A 27,916-nucleotide genomic window follows, 5' to 3' on the forward strand; every position below is an offset into this window, starting at 1 on the left:
TTAAACTAACGACACAAGCTAATAAGGTACACAGTTTTACAGCCTCAATGAATTTTAAAGACATACATAATTTAAGAGTTCATAATTCACTTCAATACACTCATTATTCTTTCCGATTCGGCACACAAACTAATATTCATAAGAGTTTTGTGTCTAACGCTCTTTACTCTAAAATAAGCGATGTTGCAATACAATCATGTTCACTCTCTGACCACAATGCCTTTTTGTTCAAGCTTGACTGTGAAAAAAGATGATACGATGATCCAGATCCAGAAAAGTGACAAGTGGAGTACCTCAGGGTTCAGTCCTGGGACCGCTCTTGTTTGGCATCTACTTCTCTGAAGTACAAGCCAACACTAAGGGACTCTGGATAACAAAGTTTGCAGATGACTGCAAACTGGGAACCATTATTGAATCCCCAAATGATGTGGATACTCTACAAAAGGGCCTTACAGAAACAGATGCTTGGTGCCAGAGCCATGGGCTCAAGCTCAATGCCAAGAAATGTATCGTTATCCCCTTTGGGAATAAACATGTATCGGTGAATTACCATATAGGTGGCAGCACACTAAACTCCGAAAGTTTGATAAGAGACTTAGGGACACAGGTGGACAGTGGTCTCACCTTTGATAACCACATCGCCACAACAGTCAGGAAATCCTTCTATGTGGCACACCTCATCACTAAGGGCTTTTCATCCAGAAAAAAGGAGGTCATTGTCCCACTGTACTCATCCCTCATTAGACCCATTATAGAATACAATGCCCGGTTTGGTATGTACCTCTCAAGACATCTGCAACAACTGGAAAGGCCACAGAAATACCTCACTAAAAGAATCACAGGCCTAAAGCAGATGCCCTACGCTGACCGCCTTAAAAAACTCCAGCTATACTCTGTCGCATATCGTCTACTCAGAGGCGATCTTTGCTTAACATACAAGGTCATGTCAAACCCAGAGCTGTTGGACATGCTACACTTAAAGAAATCCCAATCCCTCAGAGCCACACGCTACAGGGATCTAAACCTTGTCATCACAATAAACAAAACATGCTGGAAGGATAGGTTCCTGTCCCAGAGACTCCCCAGACTCTGGAATAGATTGCCCATACATGTCAAGCAGAGTGCCTCTTTGGCCCTCTTCAAAAGGAACCTTGACGATTGGATGGGAGAAAGGAAATTCACCCCGGGATCACGTCAGTCGCCCTGCTAGACAGGGGTCCAGGGAAGTAAATAGAGTGGGAAGAAATAGCCAGGGAATTGTTATGGCTAGACTTGTATAGGCCCTAGGGCTGATAGCCTAGTACCAACCTATGAACGATAATTTTTCAAAGAATCCCAGCCTATATTACTAAGATTTTAAGGAGTGGTTATTAAAAGAAATAAATGCATTTATGGAAAACAACAATAATGGTGAAGTAACAGATATACTCTGGGATGCATTAAAAGTTCACATCTTTAGTGAGGTTAAAGCCTGGTATTTTCAAAGGAGAAAGAAATGGGACAAGGAACTTTCTGATTTAAAAGCCAAAATAGGTAAGTTGAAACTAAATTTAAAAATCAAATGATAAAGCAGTACTTACTGAAATGTCTACGCTAAGCCACAAATATTTAGAAATATTGAATCATAAGGTTGCTATAAGCTTAGAAAAGATTAAACTACAGTCCTGTTCAGTAAACCCCAGACATTTACATAAACTAGCTAGCAGATCCACACTAATTAGTAAACAAAATCACATTAATGAAATTAAATACAAGAATAACAACACAGTAAAAAGAACAACTGATTTAGGAGGCATATTAGAAACCATTATCAGTCAATGAATGACATGCAATCACCACAAGATTCAGAAGATGTAACAGATACATTTCTACAAGAAAATATCAAGACTAAACTCTCAAAACAACAAAATAGTACCATGAATAAACAAATAACCTTAGCAGAAGTGAAAGAACACGTTAAAAATCTGAAGGATAATAAAGCCCCAGGGTTAGATGGGATAATCCCAGAAATATATACAATTCTTCCAGAGCACACAATAAAGTTATTATTAAACACATTCTCCATGGTTAAACAAGACTTAATTTTCCCTCCCTCGTGGAAGTACTCAATAATTTCCCCCATTCTGAAACAAGGTAAGGACCCCCAACTATGAGCATCCTATAGACCCATATTGTTAAATATCTATTATAAAATTTTCATGTCTATCCTGACCAAAACACTAAAGAATATATTACCCAATCTAATACACTTTGATCAAACTGGCTTTATCTTACATAGAAAAGTGCACGACAATATTATTAAGCTACTATCTCTAATAGACATTGCAAACAAAACCAAGAAACAATTAACTATTATTAGTCTGGATATTGATAAGGCGTTCGATTCCCTTAGTTGGTCATACTTACAAAAAATCTTTAAAGAATTTAACATTACTTCAGATTTCACTAAACTGATATTAAATATTTATAGTGATTCTAAAGCATTTAAGATTGGTTCATGTCTATCATCCCCAGTAAAAATTCATAAGGGAACTAGACAAGATTGCCCTTTTTCCCTATTATCTTTCGCTTTATCAGTGGAACCTTTTGCTTCATTTATTAGAAATAACCCAAATATCAAAGGATTTCAAGTTAATGAGCAATACCGTCCAAAAGTTCAGCTTTTTGCTGACGATATTCTACTAACATCCAGTGACACAGAAGGCTCTTTACAACATATCATGAATGCCATAACTCTATTTTGAAAAATCTCAGGGCTCAATTTTAATCAAAATAAAACCAAAACACTTTTAATCAATAAGAAAATAAATAGCAATTTGCAAAAATACAATACATTCAACTGGGAAAATGATAAAATAGATTATCTAGGAATAAGTAATAATACATGGAATGAGACTATTAAATTTAACTTCACTAAACTGGTGGCTATAATCAGTGACTTGACTAAAAAGTGGAACAAAATGTTTTTCACCATGAAAGACAGACTTACATTAATAAAAATTATTTTGCCCAAGATTTTATTTTACATACAATCATTGCTTTTACCTCCTGCTAAGAAATTCTTCAAACAAATAAATAGATTCCCTATTACTAAGACTTCTATGGTTCCCAAAGAAACCAAGAATAGCCTATAAATGGCATGTTAGAGCCTGGGACAGTAATGGAATTGACTTTCCCAACATAGAATTATATTCCAAATCTGTTATTATTAACATAACACTACACTGGATTTCATCCATATACACCTCTAGCTATAAGCAACTACATGAAATACATATAACTTCCTCTGAGAACTCAGAAACCCAGTTTAAGGAAACCTTTGGAATTAACAAAATATGTTGGCTATTCCGTGAATATTGCTTATATAATAAGAAATTTAGCCACTTCTCACATGGTATAAACCAAATATTTTATATTTTCAAAACAACTTTTTATTACATTTCCCATAGCTCATACACCAGATTGCCTAGATACCTTCAATATCAGTAAGATGTGGAATCTTAAAGAGAATAATCTAAAGTTTTGGCACCAGTTTATAGACAAGAACATCCAACCAATGAACTTTCTCTTAGCCAGATATAATGTCTGTCAAGATAATTGTCTCTGTATTCAATCTTTAAGACAGTTTATTGAAAATAAAGTGAGTGTCAATAAATCTGGAAACTGATATTATACCAAGATTGATACAACTATTCCTATGGTGTAAAAAATCAAATAAGATGCTGCTTCACAGGTAAACACCCCTGCTCAGAGAAAATAAAGAGAAGTATAAATGAAGAACTAATACTGAGCAGGAGTGAAAGTGAGAAAATAACAAAAACTGATCAATCCAAGATATAAAATCCACGTATTTATTGCAGACAGAAACAAACGGATAAGCACTTTCACTGTATCAGCTTCTTCAGATCCATGAAACAAACACCTAATGCAGACTTATATATTGAAAGCACACAGATACAATTAAACAATTAACCTATCAAAGAATTGATTCAATACAGGATTCTATTTAAAGGCATAGCAGTTTGCAAAAAACTAAAGATACATACTACAGAAGTATAAATACATAAAATATCTAAAACATATCATACAATATATGTAGAAAATATGTATGTAAAAAATAAATAGTACATGGAAAAAATTCCATATATTAAAAGCATAAAAACTCTAAGGCATGAGGGCATAAACATAGGCATACTCATAATAAAAATAAACTACATAGAATCACTTGACATGCCTACGCTGCCTCAGCCTAGGTTTGATGGATGCCCTTTCATTTCAACCTAATCCCCTATCAGCCCTCAATAATGTTATCCAATCACTCTCTTTCCCTTCAGTGTAAGTCCTGATATCACCACCCCTCTGAGTTGGGGTGATGACATCTAACACTCTAAACAAAAACTTATGGTCATGGCCATGCACGGCCACATGTTTAGTTAAAGCATTATGTAGCGTGCCTTTCCTGATGTGTTAGTTGTGCTCCCTCATCCTATCTCTATGCGAGCGGTTGGTCTTACCAACGTAGGAGGAACACAACTGACACACACTGCTAGGTAAACAACATGTATGGTCATACAGTCCGCCTCCACTTCAGTATAGAAAACCCTTCGCAAATCAGGATGAAAGAACTCCACATTGCTGTCTATAAAAGATCAAAAATTGCAGTGACCACAAGGTCTAGTACGTCCTGCCTTCATAAGATGTTTATCTGGTTTAGGATAACACAGCATCCTTTTCAAATTGTTCTTATTCCTAAAAAGGAAACTTGAAACTTCACCTACAATCTGCCTAAGGTCATCATCGACCTGCTGGACTCCCCAGAACTTACTAACTATCTCCTTAATTTCAAATTGATCAGACGAAAAAGTAGTAGAAAACTTAACACAGTGATCAATCTTTTTATCCCCAGTGGCACTGGGATAAGTAGGACCAAAGTAAGGGCTGGCTACAGTTAAACGTAGATTGTGTACTTCATCTAGGTGTTGATTGACCTCGTTCACATTATACCCCCTATCAACCTCCTAGTCAAGCTGTCTAATTCATCAACGAACACTGTATCCATAGGGTTTAACCTGGATGCCCTAATTGCTTGTCCTCTCATAATATTCCTAAATATGAATGGTGGATGCATGCTTGTTCTCATGAGTAACGAATTACAGTGACAGGCCTTGCGAAATACCCCTGTATTAATGATGTCATTAGGTAACCTTTCAATAAACAAATCCAAAAACTAAATTTTATGCTCAGTAAAATGCATTGTGAACCTGAGGAAAGTAGTTAAACTGTTCATCATTGTGAACATGGATTGTAATTGTTCTGATGTCCCTTTCCATAAGACGAAGAGGTCATCCATAAATCGCCGATAAAAAACTACATGCTCCATAAACAATGTATTACTAAACAACACATGTTCCTCCCAATGGGCTAAAAATATATTGGCGTAGCTGTTCGCACAAGGTGTGCCCATAGCTACGCCATCACACTGCCTGTAAATAACATCTTTGAACAAGAATAAATTATTTTCAAGGACTAATTCTAAAAAATGTGTTATCAAGTCAATCTTAACATCTAAGTAGCCACTATGTTCCCTTAAATATTCTGAGACATAAATAAGTCCTATTCCATTTGGTATAACTGTGAAAAGTGGCTGCACATCGAAAGTTACAAATATGCAGTCAGCAATTGTTCCTTGTTGTTTAATACATTCATAGAGGTCAATTAAGAACTACTTAGAGTCTCGTAAGACAAAAACATTGTTGTTCAAAACCTGCCTCAAATGCTTCTCTATGAAGACAGATAGATGCTCTGTTACCCACCCACGGCCAGAGACAATCGGTCTCATGGGTGGATCTTTAGGGTCTTTATGTATCTTGGGTAGCCCATGTATCACGGGGATAACAGGCGCCCGGATACAAAGATATTCATATAGTTCCTTCCCCATTAAGTTGCTCTTAAAAATATCCAAGAGTGTAGAGCCAACATACCTAATAGTATCATTGACCTCATCTACTGTAATCACTTCATAAAACTTATCACGCAACATCATTTCCATGGTAGTATTATAATGCAAAATATCCATGACAACGATCCTTCCTCCCTTATCTGCTGGCCTTATAATGATGGTGGAATCATCTTGCAATTTCTTTAAACTCAACCTCTCCTTATAGGTAAGGTTCTCATGGATCTCCTATCTCTCCTACTATTATAAAAGCTATATAATTCATCTTCCGTTAACTTTAAGAAAGCTTCTACCATAGGGTGATTGGTGGGCACAAACTCACTCAGATTCTTAAAAATGAACTCCCTATTATCTACTGGTACATTACTGGGACCCTTAAATAAATATTTTAACATAACATTTCTACAGAACAATTTGAGATCTGTGACAGTATCCGTCAACCTACTCTGTGTCTTCGGAATTAAATTCAACCCTTTACTCAGCAGTCTAATATTGTCAATGCCAAGTACGACATTGAGATATATTGTGAACTAATGTTTGTTGGTCCACATCTTTTTCAAAGTCTGACGAGACAAAGGTTCCCCTGACAACTTCCTTTTCTGTCTGCCTCGACTCATGCAGCGTGACCTCCGTGGGCCCTTCTCCAGGCGTGTAGGCAGAGGAAAAGACAAATCAGGGCTAATATTACTACTTAATTCCACTTGCTCAGTCCTAATCTTTGGTCTAACCACAACCTCAGACTTGCTAGCCACAGATATGGGTTTGTCCCTGTTAATGCGCACTTCAGGACATAGATTAGTGCCTGGCTGCATGCTAGGGTGCATAATATGTATAACATCATTGGAGTCATTGAAATTATGCACAAAAGCTTCATTGACAAGTAAATATCCACTGATTGGAGGACCACCCATATCTTTTCCTGTAGTGTTATCTATACAAGTTTCAGACCTATGAAGCTCTGTATTAACAACATTATCACAATTAGTTACAGCACCAACATTATCACATTTAGTCACAGTGCCAGCAACTTCAGTAACCAAGGTCCTAGTATTAACATCTCTATTCACGTTATAATCATTAATATCCTGTATTGAATCAATTTTTTGATAGGTTAATTGTTTAATTGTATCTGTGTGCTTTCAATATATAAGTCTGCATTAGGTGTTTGTTTCATGGATCTGAAGAAGCTGATACAGTGAAAGCACTTATCCGTTTGTTTCTGTCTGCAATAAATACGTGGATTTTATATCTTGGATTTATCAGTTTTTGTTATTTTCTCACTTTCACTCCTGCTCAGTATTAGTTCTTCGTTTATACCAATATTCCTATGGTGTAGTTTGATGAACATTGAACATAAATTAAGCATATCACCTGTATTTAAAATCCTACAAGAAGACTTGATTACTTTTGACCAAGCTTTTTGGAGTTACTCCATAAAGATTAATGGTGAACCTTTAACTAATGATAATAAGAAACAGTTATTAAATTCAATATAAAAAACTATCATCTTTATATCTGAGACTATATACCTGGAGATTTATTCATAGAAGCTTTTACACTCCACAAAGAATTGACCTTATAACCAAGAGTAATGAAAGCAAATGCTGGAGGTGTGGTGATATACTTGAAGCCAAATGGGTTTGTATGTTCATCGAATGTAGAACTCTCACACAACACTGAATGAAGTGATTTTAGACATTTCGAAAAGCCCTGTGGTCCGATAACTGTCAAATTAGTACTAAGTCTTTGATATCATTCAATGTCCCTACCCCAAGTGTAATTCCTAGACATCAGTTACCTATTCTTTGGTTAATTCTAGCTATTGCTTGAAAAATAATTACACTGAACTGGAAAAATAAGCAACTTATGTTTACTGAGTTTATTTCAATAGCAAAATCTGTATGTAAAAAAGAAATGTAAACTATTTATCAGAGATCATCAAATGTAACACATAAAAGACTTGCTTGCCAACAACTGGAAAGATTGTTAGATAAATATTGATTACCTTTCTTGGATAAAACAAATGCTTCTCATGGATGTTTGTATACAGTGTAAATAGTTATGTTTTATATTGTTTATTTTTAATACTTTATGTCCATGTTTATTAACAAAATTTAATAAAAATGTTTTTGAGGAAAAAAGAACTGTCATGTTATTTTTCTTAGATTCCTTAGTGGTGAGTTGTGTGTGGTCTTTAAGGAAATGTTTGATTTGATTCTATCTGAAAGTTTATGCCTAGAATAAGCAGCTGGAGAAGCTAACATCAAATCAGGAAACCCAAGATCAGGGAACCTAATACTAAAACTAAACAGAATAATATGAGACAAACACAGCAACTGTTCAAAATATCAGGACTTGTAATGCTGAGTCCTAGAATGTGGAGAAAGAATGACTGAAAATCCTGACTTTTATATATTAAGTCAAAGATCGACATTTCTTTGAATTTTTGTCTTTTCTTCAAGATAAGATTATCTTGGAATGTGTGAGTGTGTGTGTGTATATATATATATGTATATAGACATCCGCGGTGGTGCAGCGGTAGGGTTGTTGCCTCACAGCAAGAGGTTCTCCCATTCGATTCTCGGCTGGAGTGCGGAGAGTGGCTTTTGTGTGGAGTCTGCATACCCTCCCCGCGGTTGGGTGGGCGTTCGAAAGACATGCGTAAATGGGTGTGCCTTCATTGAAGGCTGAACGTCGAGCTGGCACCTCGGCGTTCGTCAAAATCTACTGCCAATCATTAGCGGACTACCATTTCAATAAGGAGTCACCAGATACATTACAACTTCCAGGATTATGGAAAAATCATCAACATACCAGCACAGGAGGCCACATATGTGTTAAGTACAAAGTATCAACAAGGGATTATTGTAATCAAGTTTCTTGAAGGACAGTACATCATAATCTTGGCAAGTGAAGTTATGAAGTATCAAGGCTTAGTATAGCCCTACAAAAAATAAAATTCTTAGCCAAAACATTTACTGTCACAATTCACTCTCACAGAGATATCTAATGTTAAGTAAAAGAACTACAAGCACAAACAAAGGACACACATGATAAATAAATGTTTAAAATTGCCAGTAAATTGCAAAGACCAAAAAAGTGGACACAAATGTTTCAGCTGTATGCAGTCTACAGCTAGACCGCTTAGAGTTCCAGATTTTAGCACAAATTATTTTGAAATTAAATCTGTCATGCACTGCTAGTTTCATTTTCCATTATATATATAATAATTAAAACACAAGTAACAGAGACATATAAAATGGGATGAACTAGTATTTAAAACTGCTTCTAAACAGAGGAAGTTTTTCCATGTTATAACAGTTCTTAAAGTTAGATGTCTGGTAACTCTAATAATATAATCAATACATACTGCTAGAATTCTAAATATTTTTTCCACATTCTTACCTTTAATAGACTGCTCCAAAAATTCAGCAATTTCATCTGTGTTTGAACTAACCATTGAGGTGGCAAACATGAACTCCCCTTCTACTTCAGTGAAGGAATCTTTCAATAATTCGCGTCGCTTTGCAAAAGGCTCTTTAACCAGTGACTATAGATAAAAAGATAATGCTCAGTAAATGGAAATACTCAACACATCTAAAACAGATTACACTATGATGCAACTTTTCAGACAGCAAAAGAATGAAACTGTTAAATAAATGAAGACCATTTCAGTTTAAATAATGATGGCAAACAGATGAATAGTCCTGTTCCCTGTTTTTAGACATACTTAAAAAATCAGCTCTTGGTTCCCCTCAAAAGCCTTTTAATCTAAACAGACTGTACTCTGGAGGTAGTACTCGTATACCTACCACATTCACAGAACCTACAGGACTTGCACCTGCTGTAAGAAAGGATAGTTATGTTACACTGAATTGTGTGAATGCTCATCCCGTACTACCCTGACTACCTTGCGTTACTACCTCTGTTTATACAAGAAACTTCTGACACAATTCAAACCTCCTCAGAGGCCTCAAGGCTGCCCTTTTTTCTATGAAAGTTTAGATAAAAAGAAGGGTTGGTCCCCTCCTCTTTTTTTCAGAAAAAAAAGAAGGGGTGAAATCTTTGTTGCGAGTCACGTGTGAAATACAGTCACATAATGAACGGAATCTGATGATTCTTGCCCTGCTAAAAAAAAATGTTTTTAACATATAATAGATGCAGTCTTACTGAGAAGAGAATTTTTCTTAAAGGGTTTGTGACAGGATTTAATTTTATTACTCAACATTTGTTATCCTTTTTGAAAGTCCCAATGACTGGGGACAGCTGTACATCTATGACAGTGCACATTCTGAGGGTAGCCACAAATTAAATAAATTCTCATCAGAGAGGCTTGCTAGTGCTCACCATTTTCCAGTAGATGGCACCCACATGAAAATTAAGAAAACCAACCTTTTTTTTTTTTTTTTTTTTTTTTTAACTTATCCAAGCTTTAAAAAAATGACATGCAAGTATATACTTATTCAACTTACAGGAAAGTCAGAAACCCATACAGAACATACTGACCACTTACCCCCAGAGAGGCATTGGAAAAGTACCCCTGATCATCAAGGAAGTCCCTCTTCAAGACTCTACTCATAGTAAAATGGGGTAATCAAGCTCATTAAGAGTAGACCTAATGAAAACCAAAGACAACTAGATGGTACCTCATGTGACAAAGAGAATTTGCTTTACTTCCAAAAATGACACAAAGGAATTATACTCCCTCACTCCAAGAATTTGCTTTACTTCCAAAAATGACACAAAGGAATTATACTCCCTCACTCCAAGCACACAAAAATGAAACATAGACCATCTATCTGATCCTGAATCAAATGATCTTTGAGGTGGGAACAAATATCCTAGAAGCTCGTATTGCCCTCATACATAACAGACTATTTCCTGCATAGAACCAGCAGAAAAAAGGATCTAGAAGGGGACTCCATCTCAAGTATAAGGACAACAGGGAAAAAAAAGAAAGGAACATGACTCTCAACCTGACATGCCCCAGAGAAGCAGGACAGCCAGAGGAAGTGAAATCAACAAACAAGGCTGATGAACTGTCAAATGGGTAGACATACACTCCTATCAAACAAGAAGTGCAACACCACCACAGTGAAAGGTCTACCACTGTGAGAAAGAAGCTCTCATTAAAGGGATACTCAACCAACTGGGGCTGATTCTGAAATACTTTCTCTCAACCAAATCTATCCAACTCTCCGTCACCAAGAAGTTTCTTTTTCCTAGTTTGCAATACGTCAAACATCCTCATATTCTCTCAAATGTACTTGCTCATTATACCATGACCCCCTATTAATATTCCAAAACGTGCACGCTGATTGGCCAGCGTGCACGTTGTAAATAGACTTATACTAATGGAAATAGGTCCGGTCGCCCGGACTTTTTCCATTAGTATAAGTCTTTTTTTAAAACACTGTCTCGCTATGTTAAAAGAGTTTAACATAGCGACACAGGTTTAAAAAAAGCAACGGAGATCTCCGTTGCTTTTTTTAAAGCCGTCTCGCTATGTTAAACTCCTTTAACATAGCGACACAGTGTGTAAAAAGCAACGGAGATCTTGCTTTCTCCGTTGCTTTTTTTTTAAACCTGTCTCGCTATGTTAAATGGGTTTAGCATAGCGAGACAGCTTTAAAATAAGCACCGGAGAGCTCCGTTGCTTATTTTAAAGCTGTCTCGCTATGCTAAACCCATTTAACATAGCGAGACAGGTTTAAAAAAAAAAGCAACGGAGAAAGCAAGATCTCGGTTGCTTTTTACTGTTTCGCTATGTTAAATGGGTTTAACATAGCGAGACAGCTTTAAAATAAGCAACGGACATCTCCGTTGCTTATTTTAAAGCTGTCTCGCTATGTTAAACCCATTTAACATAGCGAAACAGTAAAAAAGCAATGGAGATCTTGCTTCCTCTGTTGCTTTTGGCCACAGCTCTGATGTACTGCGTAGGCATGCGCAGTACATCAGAACTGCCGCGGATGCCAGACAGCTGCGGAAGGGCAGCAAAGAGGCATTATACAATGCCATTATTTAAGAAAAGTGTTTCTTTTCTTAAATAATGTCATAGTATAATAGCAATAACCCACTTCTGGGTGTGGGTAATGCGGGATTTACCCACGGTTGTCTTTGTTTGGTCCCGAGGGCGAAGCCAACCGTGGGTAAATCCCGCATTACCCACACCCAGGCGTGGGTTATTGCTATATTATCACTCAGCCTGGAGGAAGCCTTTAAAAGAATAGCCAGGTTTGCTGCAGAATATCGCTCAAAGATTTAGTATTGTGTTGCTTTCGAGTACAAACAGAAGCTCCACTCTGTTCACTATAAGCTTGTAAAATGCTTCCCTTTTCTTTATTGCAGTAATACATACCTGCTTATATTCACGGGTCATCAACACAAATCTTGACCACAAACCAATACAAAAGATTTGGTGCTGTCTGGTTGTGAGTAAATTATGGGAAAAATGGGCAACCATTTGAAATGTTGAGACTTGCTAGAGTGAGTCCCAAAATTCTGAGACAGAATGATCAAAAGTTCAGACTTGCATATATTAAGTGGAAGTTGCCATTTCTTGGAATATTCCCCTTTTCTAAAAGGTATGGCAATCTTGGAGTTGGGAACTATAACTTGGGGGGGGGGGCGGCTTGCCTCTTAAATGGGGGGGAGGGTGCGGGGGGGGCTTGCCCCTTGCTCCCCAGTCTGCAAAAAGAAGCTGTAAAGACAAGAGCATTTATCCAGATTTGCTCTTCGATGTTTTCGGTCTTTTTTTCTGGCTTGTTGCCACTCGGGATTTCAAGTGCTGACATTTCCATAGGGAGCAGAAAAATGGCCTAAATTTGTTCAACAAGTTCCCAACAAGATGGCTTTTAATCACACCTGCAAAAACACATATTCATGAAGCAGATCTTGTTCTGATGCTGTGGTAACACATGATTAAACGAACCTCAGCACAGCACTCTGACAACAGAGGTAAAATTAACTAATAATTCTGTCTCTGCTATTTTTTTTCTACAAGTTCTCTTTTTTACCTCCTCCTCCTACTTTTCTTTTACAGTCTGAATACTGTACTGTTTACCAAGTCTTCTGACTTTCTATCATTTTCTTTACACATTATCCCTTGTCATTCTCCCTCTATATTTTAATACTTCTTTTTATTATCTGAAGCTCCTTGACTATCTTAACTCTGTAGTCATCCTGGAAGGGTCACCTGGCCCTAGGTTGGGCTCATTTTCATCAATCAGAATTTGGCAGTCTAGCACCTGGGGATGTTTGTTCACTAATTCTGCCATGATGAAAGTCGCATCACAGCTACCATAAGCGTGCACATCCCCCAAGCCCATCAGTTCATCCCCAAGCCATTAGCATGTACCCTCCTGCAAAAATTAAAGACAAATGAAGATATGACACATACGCTGTTAGCAAGGATTACACAAATACATACCTATACAACTTAGAGGGAATCCTTTCAGTGGATGCTAGATGGAAGTGATGCTCTAAACACAGACAGATGAAATGAAAACATATTTAATTCACTAACACGGTTCCACTCATTTATCTACTAATACTCTAAGAACACACTTGATAACTTCCATCAACAGCCTTCCTTAATGAGTTCTTGGATGGGATGAATCCCTAGCAGTAACTACCAGGGTGAAAGAGGAGCAGAGCAAAGAGCAGTAAATAAAACGCAGAGCAGAACACTGCATTCTGAAGTACCATTTTGCCAAAAGAGGACTAGCTTGCACAGATGACGCTGAGACAATAACATCTGGTGAAGTTGTACACCAATGACCAAGCTGCAGTGGCACTTTCTGCAAAAGACATTCCTAAAGCAAATACTAGACATCAGGCAGAGGTCTTGCATATCGTGCCTTAACTGCACTTAAGCATAAATGGGATTTTGGGGTGGGGGTATTACACACCAGGGAGAACACATGAACAACAAGTTTTAAGGGCATTTAAAAATAAATAAATAGATGATGTAAGCCGGGGGGGGGGGGGGGCAGATGGTCACTACACAGCAGGGTTACATTTCTCACAGGGTGCCTCAAAAACACTTCAACAAGAAATTGGATGGGGGAATACTAGCCACCAGTGATTACATGTTCATCTCATCCCTTAAAGGCACTTGCATATAATGTTAGTCGGGGGGGAACATTAGACAGACACTAGGGATGCCTTTTGATCATCATGCCTTAAACAGCAGTTAGGAGTAGGGAAGCCACTAGACATCAGGGAGGCTCTACACAGTATGACTTAAAGTCACTTTTCTTTCTCTCTCTCTTTTTTTTTTTTTTTTTAAACTACGTGGATCATGGAGAAACCATTAGACACAAGGGACACTTTAGAGTGCCTTAAAGGCAATAAAAAGGACTCCAACCTGTATCCACCCACCTCCTGCAGGGGATACTAGTCCTCTGTGCCACCCTAGACACCAGAATTATAATGGACATAAAAGCTAAGACTTTGGGAAAAACTTACCAAGGAGGGGAAAAAGGCTTTGAACATAGCACCCTTGCCACAGGATACATCAACATTAACTCTATGATATCTGTGCTAAAAAGTGTTTTTTATCATATAATGAGCATCTCAGACTTTATCCAATGACTGCAGCAGTTCATGAGTTATGAGGGAGAGGGGCACAGCACATGTAAACATCTCTCTCAACCTCATAGTGAAAAACATCTACATGAAGCCGCAATTAACAGTGGAACAAAGACACACAACTACGGACAGACTAATTATTCCTCTTAAAAACCTGGAGAGTTGCTAGAATAACAGCTTTTGTACTAGCATTTAATACTGTCCGGCAGTTAAAACAGATGACTAAAGTTCAGACTTGTTATTGAGCTGCTTCATGTACCAGAGATTCCAGGGTTTGAATCTTTCCACCTTCATTTACTTACTATGTGACATTGAGCATGTCATTTAACCAGACAGTGTCTTGATGAAATTGGGAATTTAAGCTAGGCTCCTTAATGGTATTCTGGACCGCAAGCCTGGTAAATAACTATGAACCTATGAGCTACAATAAGACAGGACATTTGAAACTGCAGTGTCTGACATTAATGACGGACTGTAAACATCCATTTATAATGGCAGGAAAAGGGAGACACTGGAGACATTCTGACAACAGAGGGACAGATGTGGTGTGTGTGGGCGGGGGGTATGACAATAGGATGCTTGGGCCAACAGTGTTAACTACCACGGAAAGTGCTGATCTGTGCTAGTGGCAGTTAATAGCAATTTAGAGACATGCAAAGTAGCTAATAATTAAATCTTTCCTCATCACGGCTAACATCTCTCTGAATCACAAATCTATGCATAGTGTAAACAGCTCCTTCTCACTGCCTCTCCTACCACAATTGTTGGGGCCAAAGATGAACTATTCAGAGGCTTCCTGAACTCTCATACTTGCTTCACACAGCAGCTAAGCTGACAGTGGGCATCCAAGGTGTACAGAACTCCCTCCACTACTTTCCAACCTCACAAAGGAAATAGGGAGATTCATTTATGGTTTTAGGGACAAAAAGGAACCACTTTCAAGTGTAAATGTGGATTCAACCTAAAGAACACCTATTCCTTGCAACAGATCACAAACAGGAGAGCCTGAAGCTCCTTTAATTAATTAATTAATTTATTTAAGTTTGATGACCGGAGAAGTCCACTGAGCCATAAACAGCCCATTTTCAGTGGAGGCCCGGGGAGAAAAGCTCCAAATACTGCAAGTTACACATTACAAAAGAATAACAAAGATTTGTACAGAACAATTAAAACATTTACAGAACAATTAAAACATTTACAGAAGTATAATACATTGTGTAATAAGCTTTTAGTGAGTTAACATTTAAACAGAAAGTTACTAGCCTTTTTGGAGGTTGCGTAAACTGAAAGTTTACCGAAAAAGACATTTTTGTCAAATAATACATTTTAATTTTAATTTGTTAATTTAATCACTAATAATTTTGTAAATAATCATTAATTAGTCCCAGAATGCAGTACACAGTTCTTCCTGTGATATTTCTTGTTTTGTATTGCTTTTAGTTTGCCATTTTAACTACATGTTTGCTGTAATGTGCCCAATTCCGTGAACAGAAATATATGACTTGAGAATAACCACCTTACAGAATAGAGAATAGGGAAGATTTGACTGTAATCTACTGAAGAAAACTGGCAAAGGTATCAAGGTATTGGAAGCAAATAACTAGAGAGGGAAAGGTAATACAATGGGATGAGGCCAATAAGACATTTGGATTGCAGGTTAGGGACTGACTCCCTATCAGGGACTGATATCAGAGTACAAAGAGAAAGGGACACGACTCCTAAGTGAAAGACCTGCTTTTGTTGAGTTTTTAGTCTAATCTGGAAGAGAAGCTGCTGTTAAAAAGAGGATAATTAGTAGACCATCTAAAATATTGAATGATAACTGTAAGAATCAATCATAGGATGTTAGAAAAGATTGGGAAGAAAGACTGGAAAAGTCATTTACAAAGAAACAATGGGAGGGCAAATGTATAGTTCCCAGATTTGTAACCAAGTCCAGCAGGTTTAGAATTTTTGCTTAGAGGTGTTTGCATAGGTATTTTTGTACCTAAAGTAGACTTCAAAATATTTTTTCCTCGGGTAGACAGCAAATGTTGGAGGTGTAACAGGCAATAAAGAGGCAACTGGGAACATTTTTTTTTGGGGGGGGTAATGAGTTGACATATTTAAAAAAATCTCTACAGAATACTGTGTCAGAAATACTGGGGAGCAAATGGCTGCAACTAAGGAAAATTCTTTTGAGCCGAGGCAGGCCTTAAGTTTAATTTTGTTGCCTGTTAAAAAAGTAATTACCAGCAAATGCAAATCAAAATCTAAACCAACTGTCTTTCAAGTACTGAATATTGTAAAAGAGATGACAGAACGTGGGAACATGGGATCCTTAGAAAAGAGAAGGAGCAAATTGCATGGAAATAAATGGAATTTGTGATAATACAGAATAATATAAATGGGCAGTGCATGTGTGTAAATGGAAAAAAATATTAGTATTTTTTTTTTCTATTAATGTATGTGTGCTTGTGTCTTAAAGATTATGTGCAATAGATCGCACATAACTTCAGAAAGTCTGGTATGGTTTTCAGACCAACACAGTGGGTATCTGTCCATGATGTGCTGAAAGCACATACAAAAATGTATTTTCATAGCTGAAGACAAACTCTTCAAAACTGGAGCCATTGCGTACAATGCTACTGAATGCTGCATTGATCACAGTCATACACCTAGCTTAATAATGATGAGAGGTTGGGTTTTCCTGCTGATCTACTCTTGCAGGAAATAAACCCAATTTACAGTATTTTATACTGTGGTCCTTCTTGTAGAAACCTGAATTGACTGAAAATAAATAAATAAATAAAGTTAGAGGACTGCTCAGAAATGCATAAATCTGTGTTCATTAAGTACTTTGAGTGGCTGTTCAAGTTAAACATGCTTTTACAGAAAAGAAGCCATGAGCAGTACAATAGGTGGAGACAAAAACCAGAAAAGGGCATAACCTTTTCCTCCATTAAACGTGCATGTATTTTGTAAGGGGGAATGGGTATGTCAATATGAGAACTAAAAATAAAAACGCATGGGTGGAAACTGAGATTCATGGGCTTCCTCCCCTAACTGCATTTCAGAACAGACTACCCACCATAGTTACAATTCCACAAAATGTCATAGCATTATTTATAAACAAATAGACGAAAAGCCACCAGCTAGACGATAAATATTGTTTAATAACAAACAAAACTTGTACAGCTAAAACGTACTTCGAACAAACTTGCGACAAACTTAAAACGCCAAATAGAAACACTTAAAAAACAAGAATAGAATTCAATGTGAGCGCTTTCGTTTAAATATTTTAAACTTCCTCAGACAAAAAACATCTATTACATCACTTCCTTTTATAACCTTCACAGAAAATTGCGCCAAAATCAAATTCAAATTGGAGCATGCTCAGTAGCTAAAAAATGGGAAATAGAATTTCTAAATACAATTCAAGGAATGCTTAAACAACAGCAATTGAATACTAAAAAGACAATAATAATACATTATATTATATAAAAATTTAAAAAATAATAATTTAGATCATTCTTTTTATATAAATCATGAAATCACAACTTCTCCAACCCTTAACATTTATAAATTATTAAATATTAAATAATAAAATGTCACAACTAATATATTCCATATAGTAAATTATCATATAACATATATTATTATTACACATCTTCCTCCATATACACTCAAAATTATTAAAATACTTAAAATCAAATATTAAATTAATCTTGAATTTTATTACGAGTCAATGCTTTTAATTTTAAAATTGGCCCTATAGAACTTCTTTCATTTAAGCCTGGCATACAATCAGCTTGTAATTTAATTTGCCAGGTAAGTTCTCTTTCTTCTAAAATTAAGTTCCACTGGGTTCTTTCTTCTATTTCCACTTGATCTATTACCATATAATTAAAATTATGATTATTACATTCATTTATATGTTTTGCTAGCGCGTTGTTTAATTTTTTTATTTTTTATGGCATATTCATGCTCATAAATTATCTGAGTGAATGTTCTCTCAGTTTTTCCTACGTAAAAGGAGAAACAAGAATTACAACTTGCAAGGTAAACAACTGCTTTAGATTTACAGTTAAACTTCTTTTTAATATAATACTTCTTATCACGTATAGTGAAACTATCTCCTCCTTGAATTTTAAAGCACCATTTACATGCTCCACATCTATAGTTTCCACTCTTCACTTTTTTACACATTCCTATATTATTATTAGATTTTAATAGATCTTTAAAACATTTCCCTTTCCTATAAACTATTTTTGGAGATTGACCTATATGGTTTTTATATTGGGCATCTCCAAATACGGTTTCCCAGTTATTATGAAAGACTTCTTTTAATATTTGATAATCTTGTGAAAAAGTGATAACTAAGGCTTTTGAAAATTCTTCTACTCTAGTATTCTTATTTTTACTAGATGTATCTAAACTTATGGTAGTCTCTCTATCGTCAAACCTACTTAAATCTCCATTACTTGCAGCATCAGTGACAACTTCACTTTTACCTTGCAAAATTGGTTTAAAATGACCATTTTCTCTTTTTTCAATAACTTCTAAAATTAATTTGTTTATTAACCACATTGGATATTCCTTATTAATAAACATTCTCCTTAAATATTCACATTCATTTAAGAAATCTGAATATCTTGTAATAATTTGCGCAGCTCTCACCAATTGACCTTTAATTACAGATCTTTTTTGGTGCTCAGGGTGTGCACTAGTATAATGAAGGAAGCCATTAGAATATGTTTTTTTCATATAAATCAAGGAAATATACACTTTTGCCTTATAATCTTTCATCAAATTAATGTCTAAATAATTAATTTTATCCAAATTAATATTCCACGTAAATTTGAAAAAGTTTGTGGTTTCATTGATATAACTTACAAATTCATTTAAAATATCTATATTCTCTCTCCAGACTAAACATATATCATCCTGACGAAACCAATCCCTGGGTAGAGCGAAAGAAGACACACACTGAGACCAAAAAGTATAAATGAAGCGCTTTTCGTTTATGTAGGTTCATAAACTTCTTCAGACAATACAAAACATTTCAACAGTCCTTTAAATACAAACAATTTAAAATAATCAACCAATCCACAAACAGGTGCATTGAGTGAAAGAACTAGGTCACCACCCCCTAAAACATGAATAAAGCCAATAATTAAAATTTAAAAAAGACGTAAAGACTTTACTAAGACCACAATATTCTATGCAAACTGTAAAAAATAAAAATAAAAAGTATATGTATGAAAAATAATATGTATATAAAAAATGAATTATGAATGAGTTGTATCATGCAGAAAAATGTGTTTGAATTTCCATTAATGATAAATTCATCACAAATACTCTAACATTAACGTTTTAAACTTTTAAGCTTCAAAATGCTGTTAAGAACACAGCCCTCATTCAATCCAGGTTGGTTGTATGCATTCAACCTAATTTGCCAGGAAAGTTCTAATTCTTCCAATTTTAGGGAATCTGGGCTGCCTCTTAGATTTTTATTTACTTGGTCTACAATAATGAATTTAAATGTATGGTCAGGGAATAAGTCAACATGTTTCGCTAAGGCGTTCTCTACTTTGTGTTTTCTTATTGCGTAAAGGTGTTCATAGACACGTTCGCGAAGCTTTCTTTCCGTTTTGCCCACATAAAATGCTGGGCAAAACTGACACAAAGCAAGGTAGACCACCATCTTAGAGTTACAGTTATTTCTCAGTTTCAAATTATGTAAGAAGTTGTTAACTGAAATTCTGTTAGATTCCAATATTTGGAATTCCCAAAATACACAAAAACATTGAGAACCCACCAATGCGACCTTTGGTTGACAGTCGTGGTTCTCCTACCTACTCAGTTGCAAAGGTTGTTGATGTAATTCTGCAAAAATACTTGGTTAACATAAAGCAGATTTGTAAGGACTCATGGTCCTTCTTAAAAAACATCGACCTTCTGGAATATAGATCCTCTTACAACTTTTTGACCATCGATGTAAAGGATTTATATACATGTATTCCCCACACGATAGCGTTGGAATGGGTTAGTGAAATGTTGAGGCAGTTGGAGTGTCCCAGTGATGAAATCTCACTTGTAGAAGAACTGTTGGATTTAATATTAAACAACAATTTTTTTGTCTTTGAAGGGGATTTTTACCTCCAAAAAATTGGTGTCGCCATGGGGTCACCCTGTGGCGCTAGTGTGGCCAACATGGTCATGGCTTTTTGGGAAGCTATGTTCGTACTAAATAATTGTGAGTTCAAAGACAAAATAGTTTTCTACACCCGATTTCTTGACGACATCTTTATTTTACTTGATGGTAATGTAGATGTTGGTGAATCTTTGGTGAATTACTTAAATTCAACAACACAGTTCTTAAAATTTACACATTCTTTTGGGGAAACCTCTATTGATTACTTAGACATTACACTTATGAAGGACAGTGTGTTGAATAGATTTGTTTCTTCAATACACAGGAAGAGTACATATTGTAATTCAATGTTACATTTTACGAGTTGTCACCCGTACCACCAAAAGCGTGCCATTGTAAAAGGCCAATTGGTCCGGGCAGCTCGTATGATCACACTTGACGTTGTCTTCGATCAGGAATGTGACTTTATCAAGGAAATGTTTTTGGCACGTGGCTATCCACTGTTACTGATTAATGAATTAATTGATGAAGTCGCATTGAAACGCCAGTCTGCCTTTTATGTACCATTGTTGAACAATATGTTTAATGCCTCTTCCATATTAAACGGGTCCTTTAATTTAGATGTCGTGCCACCTGTAGAACAACAGTCTAAATTAAGAGGGTTTGACATGTCTTTTATAACTACTTACAACTTAAACAGTAATTCCTGTTTTAAAATCCTGATGAAAAACTGGGATATCCTTAAAGGTGACACGAATGTGTTCGCACGTGTGGGTGACCATCCTGTAGTGATCTACAAGAAAGGCAGGAACCTCAAAAACTACTGTGAGAGTATCAAAGTTAACTCTGTTAGAACTCCTGGCATGTATAAATGCCAAGCTTGCAATTACTGTGGCTACATCTTGGAATCTAACAGAATTTCAGTTAACAACTTCTTACATAATTTGAAACTGAGAAATAACTGTAACTCTAAGATGGTGGTCTACCTTGCTTTGTGTCAGTTTTGCCCAGCATTTTATGTGGGCAAAACGGAAAGAAAGCTTCGCGAACGTGTCTATGAACACCTTTACGCAATAAGAAAACACAAAGTAGAGAACGCCTTAGCGAAACATGTTGACTTATTCCCTGACCATACATTTAAATTCATTATTGTAGACCAAGTAAATAAAAATCTAAGAGGCAGCCCAGATTCCCTAAAATTGGAAGAATTAGAACTTTCCTGGCAAATTAGGTTGAATGCATACAACCAACCTGGATTGAATGAGGGCTGTGTTCTTAACAGCATTTTGAAGCTTAAAAGTTTAAAACGTTAATGTTAGAGTATTTGTGATGAATTTATCATTAATGGAAATTCAAACACATTTTTCTGCATGATACAACTCATTCATAATTCATTTTTTATATACATATTATTTTTCATACATATACTTTTTATTTTTATTTTTTACAGTTTGCATAGAATATTGTGGTCTTAGTAAAGTCTTTACGTCTTTTTTAAATTTTAATTATTGGCTTTATTCATGTTTTAGGGGGTGGTGACCTAGTTCTTTCACTCAATGCACCTGTTTGTGGATTGGTTGATTATTTTAAATTGTTTGTATTTAAAGGACTGTTGAAATGTTTTGTATTGTCTGAAGAAGTTTATGAACCTACATAAACGAAAAGCGCTTCATTTATACTTTTTGGTCTCAGTGTGTGTCTTCTTTCGCTCTACCCAGGGATTGGTTTCGTCAGTCTGTTTTAAACTTTGTGTTTCATATATCATCCTGAAACAGAGGATATGATTTAATATAATTATTATATTTACTATTAAAAATAAATGTCTGTTCCCAGGACATCATAACTAAATTTGCATAAGTTCCACCACATGATGATCCCATAGCGACCCCTTTCTTTTGGATATAATATTGATTATTAAATTTTAAATTATTATATAATACTAATTCAATTAATTCAATTATAAGATTATTTAAGTCCTGTTGAACAGAAGACTTAAAAAACTTCACTAATCCATTGAAGCCCAATATCATGGGGAATAACTGTATATAGATTGCATATGTCTATTGTTACCAAAACATCTTTGGCATCAAACGATATATGATTCATGTGCTCTAAGAATGTCCAGGAATCCTTACAGATATATTCTTCTTTCATCATAACTTTCTTTAATTCATAATCAACATACTTAGCACATGCTGATGTGATGGAATCTCTCCCATCCACCAGAGGCCGAATGGGGGGATCTTCTATATTTTTATGCATTTTCGGATTACCAAAAAACACCGGAATCCTGGGTGTTAGAATATTAAGATAATTAAATAAATTAATATCTATTAGTTTATCTAAAAACATATCATTAATCTGTAAAAAAATCTTTCTATAAGCACAATTCAACTCATTTAAGGATACCTTTTCATAAGTGTCCGTATTTAGGATCAACTCCATTTTGTTATTATAAAAATCTACATCCATAATCACTGCCCCTCCCCCTTTATCTGGTTTCATAACTCTTATATTCCCTTTCTGTAAACATTTTAAAATTTCTAATTCATCTTTACTTACATTTGAGGGATAATTTGTTTTTTTATTAATTCTATCTAAATTCCTTAACTGATTTTCGCACATTTATCGTACATTAAAAGTTTAGGATGCAAGGGGGGATTATATATACTTGATATATTAAATTTATGTGATGCATTATACATTGAATCCTGAAACATAAATGAAAAGTTAATCTTTCTTAAAAACAATTTCATATCAATGATAGTTGAAGTAACATCAAATGTATTAGAAGGAACAAATGAAAAGCCTTTTGACAGTAAATTCCGAACTTCCTGATTAAAATCAATTTGAGTAAAATTATAAACTTTAAAGTCACCAGATTTATTCATAATGACTTGTCGTAACTTGTTATGTAGGCTCTTACTACATTGTTGCATAATCGTTTCATGTCCATTCTCGTCAATATCCGAACCATTATGCATTCTTATGTTCTCCATTTTTTGTCTTTGGGCCTGGCACCTTGAAACCCACCATTGTTGGTTACCATAAGGAATTTTATTTTTAAGCCTTTCAGAGTGTCTTAATTCAGGGTATTCATCATCATATACCAAATTATTATGTAGATTCCCTTCATATTGGTCTTCTCTTGCAGGGTCAGATCTATAAGCTTGATTTAAAGAATAGGTTTTGGTTTTCTTATTAAATCCACCTGGAGGTCTGGGATATGCTATCCCATTTGCGTATTGTTTAATGTCTCTTTCAATTTTTTCTGTTTTAGCATTCTTTAATTTGATAATGTATTGATCAATACTATTATATATTCTAATCATGTCATATTGAACTGTATCAAAAGAAACATCTGCTCTAATTATTTTATCAAGTTCATCAAGTTCAGATATCAGATTATCAATTTCTATCTGATTACATTTAATCAGCATGTTCAAAAGATCTTTGCCACATCAATCGAACAACTGCAACAGTTCCATATGCATAGGTGAATTATAAACCAATCCCATAGGGTATCGCCATAAGCGCAACCCTTTAGGGATAATATTAAGTCTGATGCACTCTTTCAGATATGCACTTTCAAGTTGCAATTTCCTACATTTCATTAATTTAATATCAAAGTCATTTAATTTATGATCAATATCATTATTAGCATTATTACCTCCTTTAGATTGTCCAGAAAAAACAAACGATGATTCCAACCACTCATTTAGCATTGGAACAGATTTTCTCTGTCCATCTCTGTGTATAAGTCCAAAGTTACTCGACTGCATTCCTTGATTAACAGAAACATCTTTCTCTTTTTCACCATTGTCCAAACCTGTGGCTTCCTTCCTGCCCATCTGGTTATTAAAACAAACTGGAGTGATGTTAAAATTAAAACTAGTCTGTGAAGGTTGCATTGGTGCTTCATTTCCACGCCTATTCATACGACCATCGTCGTTTTTGTTTAGTTTCTCATACAAAATATCCACACGCTGCGTTAATTTCAAAATCAAAGCTGTTAAATTCCCAATCGACCCTTCGGTACCTTCGATGGAGTCATCTAGCCGTACGGCTGCTTCGTCTAAGCAAACTGTAGACATGATAAGCAACGACCAAACTAATAAACAAATATAGACGAAAAGCCACCAGCTAGACGATAAATATTGTTTAATAACAAACAAAACTTGTACAGCTAAAACGTACTTCGAACAAACTTGCGACAAACTTAAAACGCCAAATAGAAACACTTAAAAAACAAGAATAGAATTCAATGTGAGCGCTTTCATTTAAATATTTTTAAACTTCCTCAGACAAAAAACATCTATTACATCACTTCCTTTTATAACCTTCACAGAAAATTGTGCCAAAATCAAATTCAAATTGGAGCATGCTCAGTAGCTAAAAAATGGGAAATAGAATTTCTAAATACAATTCAAGGAATGCTTAAACAGCAGCAATTGAATACTAAAAAGACAATAATAATACATTATATTATATAAAAATTTAAAAACTAATAATTTAGATCATTCTTTTTATATAAATCATGAAATCACAACTTCTCCAACCCTTAACATTTATAAATTATTAAATATTAAATAATAAAATGTCACAACTAATATATTCCATATAGTAAATTATCATATAACATATATTATTATTACATAGCTTCCTCCATATACACTCAAAATTATTAAAATACTTAAAATCAAATATTAAATTAATCTTGAATTTTATTACGAGTCAATGCTTTTAATTTTATGTTTTTAGATAAACAAATAGATATTAATTTATTTAATTATCTTAATATTCTAACACCCAGGATTCCGGTGTTTTTTGGTAATCCGAAAATGCATATAAATATAGAAGATCCCCCCATGCGGCCTCTGGTGGATGGGAGAGATTTCATCATGTCAGCATGTGCTAAGTATGTTGATTATGAATTAAAGAAAGTTATGATAAAAGAAGAATATATCTGTAAGGATTCCTGGACATTCTTAGAGCACATGAATCATATATCGTTTGATGCCAAAGATGTTTTGGTAACAATAGACGTATGCGATCTATATACAGTTATTCCCCATGATATTGGGCTTCAATGGATTAGTGAAATTTTGTTTAAGTCTTCTGTTCAACAGGACTTAAATAATCTTATAATTTAATTAATTGAATTAGTATTATATAATAATTTTTTAAAATTTAATAATCAATATTATATCCAAAGAAAGGGGTCGCTATGGGATCATCATGTGGTGGAACTTATGCAAATTTAGTTATGATGTCCTGGGAACAGACATTTATTTTTAATAGTAAATATAATAATTATATTAAATCATATCATCGGTTTCAGGATGATATATGTTTAGTCTGGAGAGAGTTTGAGAACACCGGCACCACAAACTGTAACAAACAAAAGCCGGGAGGTAGCAGTAAACAGTATCACCAGTCTCCAACTAGGAAATAAATCCAAAAGGTTCTTGTCTGAACGCAACTTTATTACCCAAAATAAAAGCGTTTTCGCTGCTACAACACGAGCGCAGCTTCTTCAGAAACAAACAGTGAAAAATGTTAAAAGAATTTAGCGCCAAACAATGCATTTAAAATTAAAGGGGGTGTGTCAAAAGACGTCATTTCCTCACTAGCGCTCCACTTTTTACTACATGATTCCTCATAATAGTGTGTGCATCAAATAGTACAATAATGATAATAAACTCAGTAGTTGATAAATAGACTGACCCATTAAAATGTCAAATATAAAAACAATACAAAAAAATCCGAATACAATAAATGATGCTTTAAATACATTATAATTCTGTCACAATTACATTAAAAGTTATATACAAACTTACCTAACTAATTATTTAATATAGCTTCTCATTTTTAACACGACTGAGATGTTACAGTTGTCGTTTAACCCAGGACTATGAAATGCATTGAGTTTAATTTGCCATTCTAGTTCGCGAAATTCTAACAATAAAGAAAGGGGACCTCCTCTAATGCTCATGGGAATATGATCTATTCCCATGAAAGAGAACTTATGGTCAGGAAAATTTAACACATGTTTGGCCAAAGCGTTCTCTTGTTTGTTGGTCCTCATGGCATAGACATGCTCGTAAATACGCTGGCGTAATTTACGGTCTGTCTTGCCAATATAAAAAGCAGGACATGCATTACAAAATGCTCCATAGATTACTGATTTGGTATTACAATTAATAGTGTGCTTGATATCATATTTTATATCGTTAACATGGAAGGATAGACCTACTCTAACAAAATTGCACCAATTACAGGTTCCGCAAATTGTGGACCCTTTACATTTTGAGAACTGAGGCTTTTGTTTAGATTGTAGGAGTTCTTTTAAATTCTTACCCTTCCTAAAGACTACTCTAGGGAAAGGTCCCAACTTTTCAAACAAGAGAGTGTCACTCCTAATAAGTTGCCAATTTTTAGTCAAAATGTTACAAATTTTACCAGCATCATTACTGAATGTTGTAATGAAGCTGGTAAGGAGGTTACCTTTAACTTGACTGTATTTCCTGATGTTAACAAGATCAGGGGGCTGGTTTCTCTCTCCTTCTTCAAGATAAAAGTTAACATCAGGTTGGATAATTACAGTCATTTGTTCTTCGAATTCTTTAAGTAGTGGTTTATAAAAACCAACTGATCTCTTAACTTCAATTTCTGCGATAGTCTCATCTATTAACGTATCTGGATAACCTCTATTCAAGAACTGATTTCTAAGAAAAGAACATTCCTGGCCAAAAGAAAAAGATGTATTACACATGCACACAGCTCTAACCAACTGGCCCTTTATTATCGCTTTCTTCTGCTTGAAAGGGTGCTGACTAGTGAAGTGCAAAATAGAATTGCAGTAGGTGGTTTTTCTAAACACTTTAGACAAATAAACCCCGGTAATGTTATCTTTACTGAGATTGACATCTAAATAGTCAATCTCTTGGAGAGAGAAACAGTGTGTAAATTTAAGGAAACCAGTCGTATGGTTCATGAATTCAACTAGCGCATCAGCCTCTGTTGAGTTACCTTTAAACAAAATAAAGATGTCGTCAAGGTAACGCGTGTATAGGCGTAACTGATCATTGAATATAGGATTTGAGAGAATATATTTGTATTCCCAAAAAGCCATGAAAATGTTGGCAACACTGGCTCTACAAGGGGAGCCCATGGCTACACCTTGTTTTTGCAGAAAAATTTCATCATTAAAGATGAAAAAATTAGAT

At 35.2% G+C, this 27,916-nt stretch overlaps 1 protein-coding gene across 1 annotated transcript in view; it reads right to left on the reverse strand.

Annotated features, from left to right (window-relative positions):
- LIG1 (DNA ligase 1) overlaps positions 1 to 27,916 on the reverse strand; it is a gene marked incomplete in the record, with an annotated part of 1,422,011 nt that overhangs the window by 364,659 nt on the left and 1,029,436 nt on the right. The window contains 1 exon segment of the mRNA XM_044078332.1: positions 9,362 to 9,506. Coding sequence (XP_043934267.1) covers positions 9,362 to 9,506 — 145 coding nt within the window.

The sequence above is a fragment of the Protopterus annectens genome, chromosome 1.part1 (genome assembly GCF_019279795.1).
Source record: "Protopterus annectens isolate FY-2018-M chromosome 1.part1, PAN1.0, whole genome shotgun sequence".
In the NCBI taxonomy this organism is placed as follows: Eukaryota; Metazoa; Chordata; order Ceratodontiformes; family Protopteridae; genus Protopterus; species Protopterus annectens.